The 15,691-nt window shown below is 30.6% G+C and overlaps 1 protein-coding gene across 1 annotated transcript in view; it reads left to right on the top strand.

The window, feature by feature from the left end:
* Positions 1 to 7,604: 7,604 nt before the first annotated feature.
* LOC107437322 (extracellular serine/threonine protein CG31145-like) overlaps positions 7,605 to 15,691 on the top strand; it is a gene marked incomplete in the record, with an annotated part of 28,235 nt that continues 20,148 nt past the window's right edge. Inside the window, 2 exon segments of the mRNA XM_043052565.2 lie at positions 7,605 to 8,232; positions 15,056 to 15,180. Of these exon segments, the coding sequence (XP_042908499.2) occupies positions 7,811 to 8,232; positions 15,056 to 15,180 (547 nt within the window).

Raw genomic sequence — 15,691 nt, 5'->3', positions numbered from 1 at the left:
TTGGGTGGCTTATACTTTCTGTTAAATTATAGCTTTAATTTTTGTCTTGTTCAACCCTATTTTAGTCACACAATTGACTTAATTTTTGCTAACATATTTGTTTTGTCCAAATAACAAAACCAGTTTTCTCATGTAATGTGGATAAAGAAAATGTGTATTGAGTAGACATAATTTTGAGTACTTCATCCATTTGAGAAACTGCCAATTCAGTTACGTTTGATTTGACATACTATGTACAGTCAATTCACTATAACTCGAAGTACGATAACTCGAATATTACTATAACTCGATTTGTTTATGCTGTCCCGACCCTTTTATCTTCAATTTCATGTTAATTATTCTCGATTACTCGAATTTTACTCCCTTTAACTCGATTTTTTTTGGATCTTTTAAAGCAAGAAAAAAAAACCTAGGAGCTGATATCTTGCCCCTTCCTCTGCAAAACACACACAATGTCTTTCGCACTCTTCATGGAGAAGCTAAAGCTGTCCCTCTTGAAGTATGTGAACAGTGGTTTAAATGAAACGTTACCAAATTTACTTCAAGGATGCAGTGAAAATGATGTTTTCAATATTGATGAAATGGGTTTATTTTTTAAATGTCTTCCAAATAAGACTGTGATGTTTAAGGATGAAAACTGCTCAGGGGGCAAAATGTGCAAAGAACGTTTTACTGTCCTAGTTGGAGGAAATGCGTCTGGGACAGAGAAATTGCCCTTACTTGTTATCGGAAAATACCGAAATCCCCGATGTTTCAAAAATGTAAAAACGTATCCTTTGGATTACAAGTCTAACAAAAAGTTTTGGATGACATCAGTTTTATTTGAAGACTATGTAAGAAAATTGGATCGGAAATTCGTCGCTAAAAAAAGAAAAGTGATACTCTTAATGGATAAATGCACAGCGCATAGTGATCTACCTAATTTGAAAGCCGTAAACTTGCAGTTTCTCCCGCCAACCACAACAGCAAAGTTGCAGCCGATGGACCAGGGTATCATAAAGTGCTTCAAGTCTTATCGTAAATGGCTTGTCAGAAAAATGATCTTAAATATTGTAAGCATTTAGAAGATTTGTAATTAATAAGCATTAATTAAATAATCCGACAATATTTTAAGAGTCCAAAACTAACGGTAAGTCGAACTTCCGATATGTTGAAGTTTTTCGTCAGTCCTATCAGATTCGAGTTATCGCGAATTCACTGTATCTGGTTTGTGGGAGGTAGAACATCAACTGAAATCAAGTAATTCGTTCACTTGAGAAACTGTAAATTCCATAAGGATTAATTAGATTTAAAGTGAAACCTCTCGAGAGCGATCACTCTCTGTTCCACAGAAAAAGGGTCGTGAATGGAAGTTGGTCGTTTCTTAGGGGTTACCTCCATTGACTTCAAAATATTATTTAATTTTCACGATTTTTCGCAAAAGATTTTAATTTTAGTCAGTGTCATTTTCTTAGTGCGAAAATGCCACTTGTGTTAGCGTTATGAAAACCGGATCGATGATTAAAATTTGACGTCAATAAAAATTATTCTTACTGATATAATTATGTGTAAAAACAAATTTACTAATTATGAATGATAGAACTGTTTTAAATAAATAAGTATCATATTTATTATTTAAGTTCGCATTTAATTTTATATCATAAAAATTAGTTAACTTTTAAGAAATGAGAAGAGGCATGTTTGTTTGAGATGCTTATTTTTTTCTAACAAATTTTATTCCCTATAATTTAACTTTGAACTCTAAAAATAAATCATTGATAGCATCGTCTTTAGTTCATTCTGACTGCAATATGAGGTTGTAGATGGCTTTCCGAGATCATCAAAAAGATTTCTAAATAAGAACCTCATACAAATGTTTTGAATTCATTTTAATCTACCTATTTGTTTTGTTAATATTTCTTGTTCTGATATTTTTTTTTTGTGTTTCCTTATTTGACCTTTCTGCATTTGGGGGAAGAAGTTTGATGGACTCTCCTAAAGAATATCTTCAGCACAAAGTCTTTGAAAAATATTCTGTTCCACCCAAAAGGGATCGTAAATAGACGTGGTCTTTCCTGGCGGTTTCACTATGCTATTTACCTGGTTTGTCAGAGGAAGAACATAAGTAAAATTAGTTTAAAAGAAACATGCTTTATTTTAATTTAAAAATATAATTAATTTATCTAATGGACAAAGAAAAGGAAGACTTAATTTTGAGTATTTCTCCAATTTGAGAAACTTATAATTCAGTTAGGATTGATTCGATATACTACGTTCCTGTTTTGTCAGAGGAAGAATATTGAGTAAAATTATTTTAAAATATAGCTTTTTTTATTGTAGAAAAATAATGAATTTATCCAAGGGTTTTCTGGCAAAATATGCTATTTATATTTGATTATATGAAATATATTAGTTTAATGTACTTTTTTGTCTGAATTATTGCTTTTAATTTAGGTACTAATTATTTATAAATTTTTATTGAGAGATACCTAGTAATGACCAATTTTATGAAATTTCGAAATTTAACATAACAGTGAAGGCATGGTAATTATAGACTTTAACTGAACTTATTATCTCTCTATGCAGACAACTTATTTCTTCCAAATAAAATTAAGAAATGGAGCGTTTTTGCTAGCAGTATTTTTTTAATTTCTGTATAATCTGCAGGCCTGTTCTACAATAAGTCCTAATTTTTACTCACAACAAAATATCCCATTTCCATAATACTAGTCTTACATGCAAACCCTCTAACACTTTGAGGTCTGTGTGAAACATCTTTTTTTCAGTAGTAATAAGCTGAAGCAGAAATTTTTATAAGCAGGGATGCCACATATGACTAAAATTGGTAGAAGTCAATTCCATACCTGCCAACTTTTACGCCTTTGGCGTAAAATTTTATTTCTATACTTAAAGTGGTAGTAAAGTGTATGCTTTCAATATATTCTTTGCATTTAGAAACTTAATTTATAATAAGCTTTATTTAAATATAGCGAATGTTTCTGTCTAAAATTGTAATTTAAATTCCATTTAACTACCACTGGGGAAAATTATCCTTGAAAGGATTAAAAGTAGGCTGCTATGCAATTCATTTAATGTATCATTCAACGTTTCTACCACTATAACTTATATTAATAATTAAATCGCAAAAGTGAGTGTTGAACCGACTTAAAATGTCTGATGTTAGCGATGCTAACTTGCTCTGGACGGTCTATAAATATTTTCGAGTGGTAGTTTTTTAATGTATAATTCTTGCTTTAGTTGACTCGATTATAGGGTTTTTGTTCACCACTACTTCTAAATAATTTAAAGGCTTATGTAGTACACAACCTTATTACAGATAAGCTGTATCAAGCCTTTTAAAAATTTGGCAAAATAAACCGGAAATCTGCACATTTTAGTTTGTAGCTCTGAGCCGTTTATTAAAATAATTTTGCCATGTCCGGCAGGGGTGAAAGCGAGACGAAAAAGAGAAAAGGCTGGTAGTAAAACCATTTCAGTAATTGCTAATTTTCGGGAGGAGTTGACTTATTCTTTTTTTAAACTATTCAACAATTTCAATTTTATACTTGAAAAGAAGCAGATTTATATATACGTTAAAATCTTAAAGAAATCTTGGTAGTTACAGATATTTTATTTTTCTCAGAAAAAATGCTATAATAAAATGTCTTTTGTACCAGTTTTTCATCATTTCCGTCTTGCTACATAAGGGCTTTCAGCCATGATGTCCGGATCAGTTAGCCCCTTTGCTTGTATATGGTGTAATTATTGTATATAGTTCTTATCCTACCCCAAAATAATCTTGTAGAGAACCATATAGAATATTTATTTTATTGTGTTCATTTGATAACGTAAACTCTCTCTCAACCCCTCTTCCCTCAATCTTATTATTTTTCGATGAAGGAACAGATAGCCCCCTGGGTTAGGTACTCCATAACCAGAATCCACATTGGCATTCATTGCCATTCGCTTTCAATAATATGCTGGAAAAAGATGCTAATTTTAAATTCTTTCTAATGAAAATTTGAAGTATATTAGTCACCTGTTTTTGCATTTTTAGTCACCCTTGGCGACCGTGTTATAAGTAACAAATATGTTACCAGATTTTTAATGATACTAAAAAACATGATCATATATATATATATTTGACCATTTATATACCTGTTTAACCAGGGACCGATCAAGACAAATTCAGGCCCAAGGCCCACCAAATTTTCCGGGCCCCTTCCAAAATATTTTGAAATTAAATTTCTGGAGAATAGTCCTAACAATAAAAAAGAATCGATTGAACTGCATGATTCAGGAGAAACATTCTAAGAAATTTTGAAAACGGACAATTGAAGATTATTTTTCTAACATAAAGTTTACGCATATACATTAAAGCAAAATATAAAACAACAAAACATTGTGTCAAAATAAAAATAGTTTGATGACCACAGATAATTGAAATCAGTGATCATTGCTAAAAGTTACTGATTAGCTAAATTATTATTATTTCTTTTTTTGTTTGCTGTGATTATTTTTTTATTTAGTGCTTAAACCAACACAAACCCAGCCGACTTTTCATTATATTTAACGATAAGTTCAGCATGTATGCTAAGATATTACGGTTATTAATTATAATTTTTATTAAAAAATAAACGTAAAAATATTTAAAAAAAATTATAGCCACTCACGGAAAATTAAAAACACATTTAAATAATAATTTATTTAAATATAACACTTTAGAAAAATTTAAAATTCATATTCAGTGCATTCACTTAAGCCGTTGACGTAAAAATTGCACCAATTCCAATTCAGGTATACTTTCGAATTAGATTCGTGCAATGTTTACACGAGTTTGGTTTATCACAATATAAAGAGAATTTTAAATGTAAAAAAAAGCAGTTTTTTGAGAAAAACTGTTTTTTCACTTTTTTTTAAAAAATAGTAATATTGTGGACTTTTTACTAATTTTCGATGGCCCACAGAAATAATGGGCCCTAGGCCCGTGCCTATTATGCCTAGGCGATAATCAGGCCATGTGTTTAACCCATTTAAGACTACTGTTACGAAAACGCAGCATGTAATTTTGACGCAGAAAGCTCTTTTTGGAAAAAGTGATAAACTTTTTTTTCTTCTGTTTAGATTAGACTAATGCGAAATTTTATAGCCTCGGCTTCTACTTTAGTTGAAAATTACTTTATTCCATCATTTATTTAAAAATAAAACCTTTATATTATTTTATTTTAATAAATTATGGTAAGTACGACTATCTTATTTCTCCAAGATAAATTTTAAGAATGAAATAATTGAGCTACCGGTTTTAATCTTTTCGAAGATGTTTCACGAGCACAATGGCACTAACTGGGTGAAATAATTTATTAATAGATAAAATTCTTTCTACCACTAAGAAATATATTTTCTGAAAATACGGAATTTATCCCCTTTAATAAAATGGTAAGCAAGGATGCCACAGAAAACTATAACAAAAAAAACTGGTAGAATCTCAATTTACTTTTATTTATTTATTATCTCTTTAATTAATCAGTTGTAACTGCCACTATGACTATAATTCAAATTATCCATATTCACACCCTCCAACTTATGAGGATTTTGAAAATAATTCTTTCTAGTGGTAGCGAACCAAAGTAGAAATTTTTAAAGCAAATGGATCTCTCGTAAAACTTTTATCAGAACTTAAGAATCTAGCCATATGGCGTGCACTTTTATAAGTAATAGTGGACAAGTTACGCTAAAATTAATTTTTTTTAAATATTAAGACATTAATTTTGCTACCGTCTGAAAAGAAGATTTCTGAAGCTACGGAAATTCCGTAGCAGTTGGAGGGTATGCATATTTAAAACAAAATCCTTAGAATTTGCTCTTAATATTAAACTGAAAAAATTATACTATAAAAAGTTACTGATTTTAGTTTCTTTTAGTAAAATTTCGAATTTTATAAGTCAGCACTCACATTTTTAGTCGCCCGTGCAACCTAGATACATTTCATCGTCATCAATATTTATCTGGGTACCTGGGGCCGTACATAGATACATTTACCGATGCGCAGTCGATATATATCAGGACGGAGAAAAGTAAAAAGTGGTAAAAAAATAAATTTCATTTGTTAACTTTTTTTCGGAAATAATATATCCATTACTACCATTATCTTTCCAGCCCAAAAATTATCTAATATTGAAATAATTCTTCTACAGTTTCCGCAACTTCCGCACAGGCCAGTGCGGAAGTTGCAGATTCTTACAATATTTAAACCGTTAGCTTTCTAACAATCGATTATTACCAGAGATGCCAACTGCTCCGGACACGACAAAATAATTTAAAAAACGGTAAATAACTTCAAGTAAATTTTGCTAACACCTGACTATTTTGGCGCGCTTTTTAAAATGTATAGCCTGAAATGAGTACTACTAAGTGGTGAACTTTATAAACCTACGAATTATTTAGAAATAGTGGTGGATAAAAATCTTCAAAATTGAATTTATTAAACCAAGAATCACAATTGATAAACTACCACTTTAAATTATATATTTGCTGTCCGGAGCAAGTTGGCATCTCTGTATTACTAGTTCGTGTCAGTGCTGCGACAATCTCGATAACTGAAAGCCTCCACACAGTTTTTTATAGGTAGTCCGATTAGACCACTGTGAAGGATATCTACTTTCCGAACGAGTCATTTAATACAAAATTTAGTCAAAATAAGAAAGTGGTAGCAAATATATGACTGAAAATTTGTTTTATTTATGAATATTATTGGATTGCCTTATTCACTTGTCAACCATTACTGATTCAATTCTCAAATATGTATGATAAATTTCTCTCAATTACTTTTATAAAAGGTTTTAGGTTCATGCGCACAACTGGTTTACTTTTTAAGCAGTCTGCGCGGACTACTTACAAAAGACCGCGTGGAGGCTTTTTGATGTAGGAGGTGATGTATAATCTCTTTTAATAAAATTTTGAATTTTATTAGTCACCACATTTTGCATTTTTAGTCGTGTGCTTAATGAGTTGTATGTCGTTGTAGTTGTATGCTTAATGATGGTATGCTTAAATGGGTTAAATAAAAAAATGTTTATTTGGTGAACGAAGTTTTATCAGTTGTAAATGAATGATAGTCCTCTTTAAGTTCCACACGGTTTTACATTAATTATCTAAGAACAAATAAGAGTTTGCATAACTATTATAAAATCGAGCTCGAAAATTCTTCCAAATATCCAGCAATTTCTCTTAAAGCAACAAAGTGCAAAGTATGTAAATAGAAGTTATAGATGATGTCACAATTCAATTTTTAGGATGTTATATTGTAGTATTACGTGTCATGTAGACATTCTTATAAATAGATAAATGCTTTCATTGAGGAATTGACAACATTCAAACATGTTTACTCTTGAGTGTTTACTTTTTTAATTATACGATATGATTTCCCGATGACAAAGTTTTATAGATTTGTAAAAGAAACGAAAGCAAATTAAAACTTCATTTATATCATCATTTTGAAAATACAGCGTCAATGCGATTGAATTTAGTTTATTTTTTATAGCATATCTACCAAGAATCTAGAAAACATCAGCTTGATTTGAACAAATACATTTATGGGTCGTAAAATTGGTAATTCAAACCATTTCGCTTTTGATGCTCCACAATCTTGAAGATAACGATGCGGCGTTGGCAGTTTTCAAAATTTTAAATTAAAATTTATTCTTCGAAGTTTATACTTTTTAAATTCATCAGTCCGAGAGAACAGGTTTTTTAAGTATAAACTTTTTACATTCGCAAAATGCTTCCATGTAGTCTTAACTCTTAACTAATTGCCACACGCCCCCGTTCGAAAATGAAACTTAGCGAGAGACTTATTGTGATTCCTGCCTTGGTTGTGGTCGCCTTATTTATTATAGTTTTGTATCGTAGTGAATCGAACTATATTGAATTGAAGTCTAAACTGGAGGAATCAAATATAGATGTCAAATTACCAAAAAAGTTTCAACGTTCAGAAAAAACTGAAAAAGATGCAGAGTTTGAACCTATGCCAAAATCATTAGCAAAAGTCATTGTTACCGAAAAAACAACATTATCAACAACTACAAAAACAACAACAATTACCACAACAAGAGCACCAAGAGTTAATAAGTTTGAAGATATGGATAAATATACAACTAACAATCCTAGATATCGCTCGTATATGGAATGGCCGCCATTTGTTACTCTTCCTCCAGATAACCCGCGGTTAGCAGACATTATGGGATTAGAAATAAGGTAAGTGCTTTGCATTTACGCATCTTGTAATATATACAATAATACTTGTATATTAGAAATCACGAAAAAGTATGCATTTTACTTTGCTTTTGCTGAGTTAAATCAACTCAGGCTTCTTTGAAATTTGGATTTTTTATTTGATTATTCAAACCCTATAAGTATAATAAAAATAACTACTTGCAATTGAAATTACAATAGTAAATAAACTGGGTGGGCTGTAGTGGCCCCTTGGTTTGACGATAGTTTTAATTCAGTTTTGTTGAAATCACATTTCTGGTTATACCACGATATACTTTTCGGTCTTTGCATACAATGACGTCATCTTCGGTATCCCAACTTTTGTTTCTTTTATGTGATTGGTCCTTGGTTTATTTAGATACATATTCGTTTATTTTCAAATTGTAAAAAATGAGAGGGTTCCCGAAAATAAACTATTACCACTGGGTGTTCCAAAAATAAAAACAATCGAAAAATGGAAAAAAAATATATATTCTTCACTACGTTTAGGAAACTAGCAATTTCTCTGCACCCAGTATCAAAATTAACTAAAAAGTACCCAAACAGATGGCGCTTCTTACTGAAAAATTACAAAGCAGTTTCCAGAACAAAGACTAATAACAGAAACAAGGAGTTGTTATCTGAAAACAAATTTAACCCACTCTCAAGCAAAAACTTTTTTGGAATGATCAGAAATGCAGCAAAAAACATTGTTTTGTAATTTTTTATGCTAGCAACGTCATCTGTTAACCAACTTCGTAAATAATTTTGAAGAGAAAAAGTTTAATTTTCGAAGCATAGCGCAGCAAAACGTTCGAATTTTCTTTTAACCCCTTGGGGACGGGTGATTCAGAAAAGCATTCGTACAAAATCAGAATCAAGTTGTAATTAAATAAAAAGCGGTAACTGAAATGCAGTCGTTGCTAATTTGACAGACTTACATTGCTTTTACTTTATGATACAGTTTTATGCTGTCACGTATTTGTGACAGTCGGCGCGAAAGGGTTAAAAGATTTTTCAAATCGTTGGTTATAGAGCCCCTGAATTAGACAAGCCGACTTATCATTTATTGTTGGAGCAAAGAGCTAACATAAGCACAGCGAATAAATATTTTCGAGTGGTCGTTTATTAATTGTAATTCTTGGTTTTATAAGTTCGATTTAGTAGATTTTAATCCACCGCTATTTCTAAACAATGCGTAGGCTTATATAATTCACCACTTTTTAGTACTTATGACATGCTTTACATTTTTAAAAGCAAGCAAATATTGTCATCTATTTGTAAAATTTACTTTGTCGTTATTTACCGTTTTTTAAATTATTTTGGTGTGTCCGGCGCAGATGGCATCTCTGTAACAACAAAACTAATACTAACATAACGTTAACTTGTGAATTTGTTTGCTCCAATATTGCTTGATAGGTCAGCTCTGATAGTATAGGAGCCTTAGTTGGTTATTTTCCGACTCCATGACGTCACTCGGTCTGTATATGATGTAAATATTTCAATAAATCGGAGGACATTTGTGTTAGGGAGCATGGGGATAAAATTAGCCATTTTGGGAAACTCTTGTCCCCAAGTTTCAAAACGAAATTAGCATCTGATTCAGGACAAAATTTCCAACCTAATTGTAGCAAATACTTTGGAATGGAGCGAGTATTATAAAATTTGCTACCACTTTTATACTTTTGGTGAATCTTCGGGAACTCCCCCTATCAAAAATGGGCACACTTTCCGGGTGACCCAATAAATTTGTAGTTAGCAACATGTTTAATATTACCAAATAATTACGCCGAGTTGTGACGCATTGAATTTTGATTTTAAAGTAAAAGCCAATAAGAAGAAATTTTTAAATTCTTACAACAATATTGACACCACTTTTAAAATTTTGTAACAACCTTACGAACTCTGTTGGGGCAATTATAATGAAGCATTATTTTACAATAATGCCTTCAAACAAATAAAACAATTTCAAATTAATTTTATATTTCCGTACAAATATTATAACTGCTTGAAATCTATGCATCCTATGTTGTTATCATAAATCTAAGCATTAGGAATAACAAAATCAATTCAATAGTTTACATTTGCCTCTATTGCAATCTGTAAAACATATAAATGTAAAATAGTGCATTCTTTAAATTTTGCAGAAAAAAAAAACACAAATCCAAAATTAAAAATAAAGAAACAAGTAAATTTTGCTGGTATGTATCCCATTCGCTATCATAGGTGCTGTTTCCAAACCAACAGAAACGTTGGTTTGGAAACGTGGCTTATTCCTTATGTGTTAACCTATTTTTTAAAGACCTTCATACAAACTACATTTATTTCGTCAGTGACGTCGAAACGCATGTTTTACGACTCGCAAATTTTTATGATGCAAAACAAATTGATAGAAAAAGAAATGTTTGAAACTAGCAGTCGATATTAACCATGAAGAAATATATATATTTATGCTTCGTAGTAAATTAGGATACTGTAAAATATGTTGGTAGAAATTATTCATGCTAATGCATACAATGACGAGATGCAATCAATTTTCGTGAATTCAATAAATATCTACATAAATAAAGCAGAATATTTATATGTATGAACGTATATAAATTAGATAATTCCGCAATATTTTTTTACTGTTCTACTCGAAATTTGGTGGATAAACATTATAAGACAAGGCGTAATCCGATCACCGGTTTAGTCCCCCACCCCAAATTTCTTCCCCAGAGAATTTGATAAATATTTTATAGTCTGAGTGATTTTCTAGCTTGCAGCTCCAATCAATCAAAAATTAGTTTTGTTGCAAGTTCTTATGAATTATTTATTTTAGGTTTTCTTTGTTAGCTTATCACAAGCAAAACGATTATTATAAATGGGATACCCGCAAGTATGGGTATCTCAATCCTGATTGGTTGTTGAAACGTGGCATTTGTTTACATTATCAACTGTTCTTTCCATTCAATTTCGAGTAAGCTAAGCCCATCCAGTATAAATTCTTTTAAGTGGCACAATCTTTCTTTGACAATATATTTCTTACTTAACACAAAAGCAGGCGATGTAGAACATAAACTAACTATGCATCGAAGTTGCCAGGTGCACTAAACAAAAATATGTCACGGTTATAACAAAATACCTTAACAAAGAGTAAATATAAGTTAAGTATAAGACGCAAATTAGAAAAACTTATATTTCAACAAATTCGATGACCGAAACGGCGCAATGTTTAATTAACATTAATTAACATTCTAACTTTTGTGGAGAAACTTGGCTCAAATTTAACAAAAAATTTTGTTATGAAAGATCAGCTGGAGCTGACGTCATAGGTCACATGCGTGGGTATCCGTCATCTTCTTCTTCCTGAAATGCAAGCTCCACAATTTCGTAAACTATGGGAATGACGTTACCGACTTCGTATTTTAAAAGGTATATGAAATGTGCTTCTTAATTTGATCTTACGCTTTTAAAGCACGCTTCTATAACTGAAATAGTAGAAACTCAACAAGTACTATTGTTATTACAACTACAACAACAAGTACTATTACTACAACAAGTACTATTGTTGTCATATTGTTATTGACTCCAAGGATGTTTAATTTTAGTAATAAGTACAAATTGCCATGAAATAATTAGTTTTGTACTAATTATTTCGAAAATATATTAAAAGTTAAATTAATGAGAAATTATGCTAAAAGTTAAATTAATGACTAAAAGGTGCTTTTCCCCCATCTAGAAAAACCATAAAAAAATCACGGTAGTATTATTGACGCATTTGTTATTTTTATATTGATTCTTAATTAATTTTAGTAAAGGGTACTACTGCTATTGTGTTAATTGGTGTTTTTCAATAAGACCGAAATAGACAACTATTGGCACCGAGATACTTCTGTAGAAATAGGTTTTTAAGGCCCATCGAAAGTAATATTTGATTATCAGGAGGTGACCTCAAACAACAGCATTATGTCAAATAATGTTAAATATGGTTAATTTTTATGAACTTCGAAAACGCATATTTTACTTAATCTAATAACATAAAGCCACCAAAAAGACCAAAAAAATAATAAAAAATATATGTAAATTGGAATTGTTTCACCTTACTAAATGATGTCGGTCTATTGTTTTATTGATCATTTACTTTTTCCCCACCCCGTTAGAAGAGCGGCTATTCAGCTAGTGCGCAATAACAACAACTTCTAGGATTAAAAATTTCAAGTAGTAGATGTAAATATTGCTGCATACTTTTGCCAGATGATGACAGTCAGGAATACAAAAATGTTAGTAAAAATATGTTAGTGACGAAATTCATTTCATTGATTTTTCTAAAACTCCAATTGGGTACTTGCACTTCAAGAAGAACAAGATCACGTATACCTATCCACATATGTGACTTATGACGTTGGCATTCAGTTGATCCTTTGTAAGTAAAATGGCGGTTCAAGGTGAGCTTTTGAATCATTTAAGTATAGTTAAGGGGAAAATAATTTTAAATCAAATTTATGAAACAAAGAATCATACATTATAACATAATTACCACTATGTAGATATGCTGGCTTAACAAAATGTAAAAGAGTAACAAATCAATAAAAAAATGACTGTGATACTTTTTATCTAAATCTTCTTTTTTTTTTATCACATAAGCACAGAAAATCATATTGACTAAAAGTTGCAACCTATTACAAATTAATAAGCACGATTTTTTAAAAAAAAAAATCATAATTAAATAATATCAAGTATCTATATATAAATTTATCCATTACACTTTCCTCAACAATTCGAAGTCATCCGGTAAATCTAAATTATAATCTATTTTCATCTTCATATCTCTCGCTTCAATTCAAATCACCCATCTATTTATAGACAAACTGAAGAAAATTCTAGATAGAATTTACTGAAAATTTCCGAAAGGACATTTCCGTTTGTTGGCACCTAGAAAATTCTGGCAACATTCAATTCTTAAAACCGGTAGATATCAAAATGAGAAAATTAGCTTACAGCTTCTATAGAAAAATAAATTTGAGGGATTAATAGAGTAGTTAACAAATTAAAAGTGCTTAATTGGGTACTTGCACTTTCAAGAAGAAGAACATCTCCCATACCCACACATGTAACCTATGATGTTTGCTACAGCTAGTTTTTATCAGCAAAATGGCGTATTAAAGTTGAGTTAATTTTCTCTGCATAAGTTAGAATGTCAATTAACGACAAGTTCATTAAATACAGAGCAGTATTGCACATCGAATTAGATAAAATATAATTCTTTCTCGTTCCAAAATTTTGTTCAATACCTGTAAAAATCTGGGATATTTTTTTAAGGTTTTGAGATATTTCTCTTAATAACAACATTTTGCTTTTCTTCTTTTTTATCAAATTAGTTTTCAAGCGACACGGATTGTTTTCACATCTTACATATTTTTTAAAAAATATTAATGATAGCACAAAGAGTACAAAAATATGTGTAATTTTATTTTCTGGTCAAAGAAAAAAAATATTATTTAACAAATTGATTTCAATAACAGGGCTGCCAACTTTCAATTCGGTTTGTAAAAATTTATTCCAGCGGTACCTAAGTTTATGCTTTAATGTATTAATTTTTATTCATTTGAAATTATTTTTCACACTACCATACATAATTGACTTAAAAGTTCTTATACAGCGCCACTTTTTTTCCAGCTCAATCCTGGTAAAGTTTTTAAATTGTTACCAAAATTTCTAAAAGCTTTGGTTTTTAAAAGTCTACCACTATATGAAATATTTTGTGAAAATCGTAGAAGTTGGCAGGTCTACAGTCATGGTAGATTTATTTATCGTAAAATACTTAACTTTTTTTCTAAATTTAGGTCCTAACTGTACTTCTTAGTATAGTCCAATGTTCTGTGCAGTGTCGCGGTGGCTCAGGGGATAGAGCACTCGCCTCCCAACTAGGTGACCCGGGCTCGATCCCAGCTGGATAAAGGCAGGAATTCGGCACCCTTCTAGCACCGACCACAGTGCTGACGTGAAATATCCTCAGCGGTTGACGGATCATGGATTAGAGCCCCCTTGTCATCAGGCTATCAGAGCTCTTGTTGTCCTTCTCTCAATGTAACGTGAATATGGATTAGTTCCATCAAAATATCCTACATGATGGAAAATTTCTCCCAATACTAGATCCGGGAGTTCCCTTGTCTTCTGGATTGGGTTCAAAATTACAAGGCTACGGAATTGGACATTAGTAGACATAAACCCAAAAATTGGGTCGGTTGTTCAACGACGGCTATAAAATAAAATATAAGATGCTGTGTTACAAATTTTGAAATAAAATACGTCAAGTTTTATTCTCCAAAAAGGCTGAAATCAAAATTAAGTTAAACGGTATCAATTGTTATGTATGAAATTGATTTGTAGAAATAAACTCGTTTTAGTAACTAACTTAAGAATAAAATTATACGCCATAGACCCCGAAATCCCGGCTCTGATTATTTTTTTAAAATTCCGCATGATTAAGTTCAAAATATTTAAAAAATAAATTTTTGTAATAAGTTCCATGTTAAAACATTTTTATTACTTCTCATAAATTTACGTATTTTATTCTTTAAATGTTTAAATTATATTCATTATAAATGTCCAAGGCCATTTTTAAAAAAATAGATAGAGATATTTTTTTTTAGAGCATAAATTCGAAAGTGAAGTCTGAAGAGTCTGCTCCCTTACATAACTCCAGGAACCACTGTAATCTAATTATATCCCCCCCCCAAAAAAAAAAAATTTTTTTTTTATTCTAAATTATACGAAGTACATTATTGCTTTAAGTAGAAACTTCTTTAGATGTTCAAACTAAGTAGTAAAATTTTTTTCTTAGACCTGAATTACCGAGCTGGGAAAGATTCAACTTACAAATCAGCAAGCAATATGTGTACGAAGAGAACTCAACCATTATCGATGATTTAGAACGTGATTTGGCGACTCAAAGGATTGTTGCAGTAGGTAAAACTTATTTATTGATTTTAATAAATTTTACTGTTCTTTATCTATTTGTAGCTTATGTTATTTGTCTAAAGATTAATTTTAGTTCCCGATTTCCCTATTAAAAAGTAAAACTTGTAGAATAAAGAATAATTTTGCAAACTCTTCAAACGTTTCCACCACCAAGATAATTGTCGCAAAGTTATATTTTAAATTAGGCTTTCAATTTTTGATTCGATTTGGTATAAAAAATTTTCTGAAAATAAAATTTACTAAATGAAAAATAACTTAAACTTCGCTACCACTAGAAAATAATTTTTTTGCAAAGTGAAGCTAGCATTTAATGTAAAGAAATATATAATATCAACTTATTTCATATCAACAATAATTTTTTATCCAAAAAGATTCTGTTTGTTATTTTTTTTACAAACTTGTGTCACTTAGAATAATTGAAACTGCATACCTGCCAACTCTTCCGGATTTTCCGGAAGATTTTATTTTCATATTTAAAGTGGTAGTAAAGTATGCATCA

Source organism: Parasteatoda tepidariorum, chromosome 9 (assembly GCF_043381705.1).
Source record: "Parasteatoda tepidariorum isolate YZ-2023 chromosome 9, CAS_Ptep_4.0, whole genome shotgun sequence".
NCBI lineage: Eukaryota > Metazoa > Arthropoda > Arachnida > Araneae > Theridiidae > Parasteatoda > Parasteatoda tepidariorum.
The sequence above is the reverse complement of the archived record's forward strand: the minus strand, read 5'-3'. Positions and strand labels throughout refer to the sequence as shown.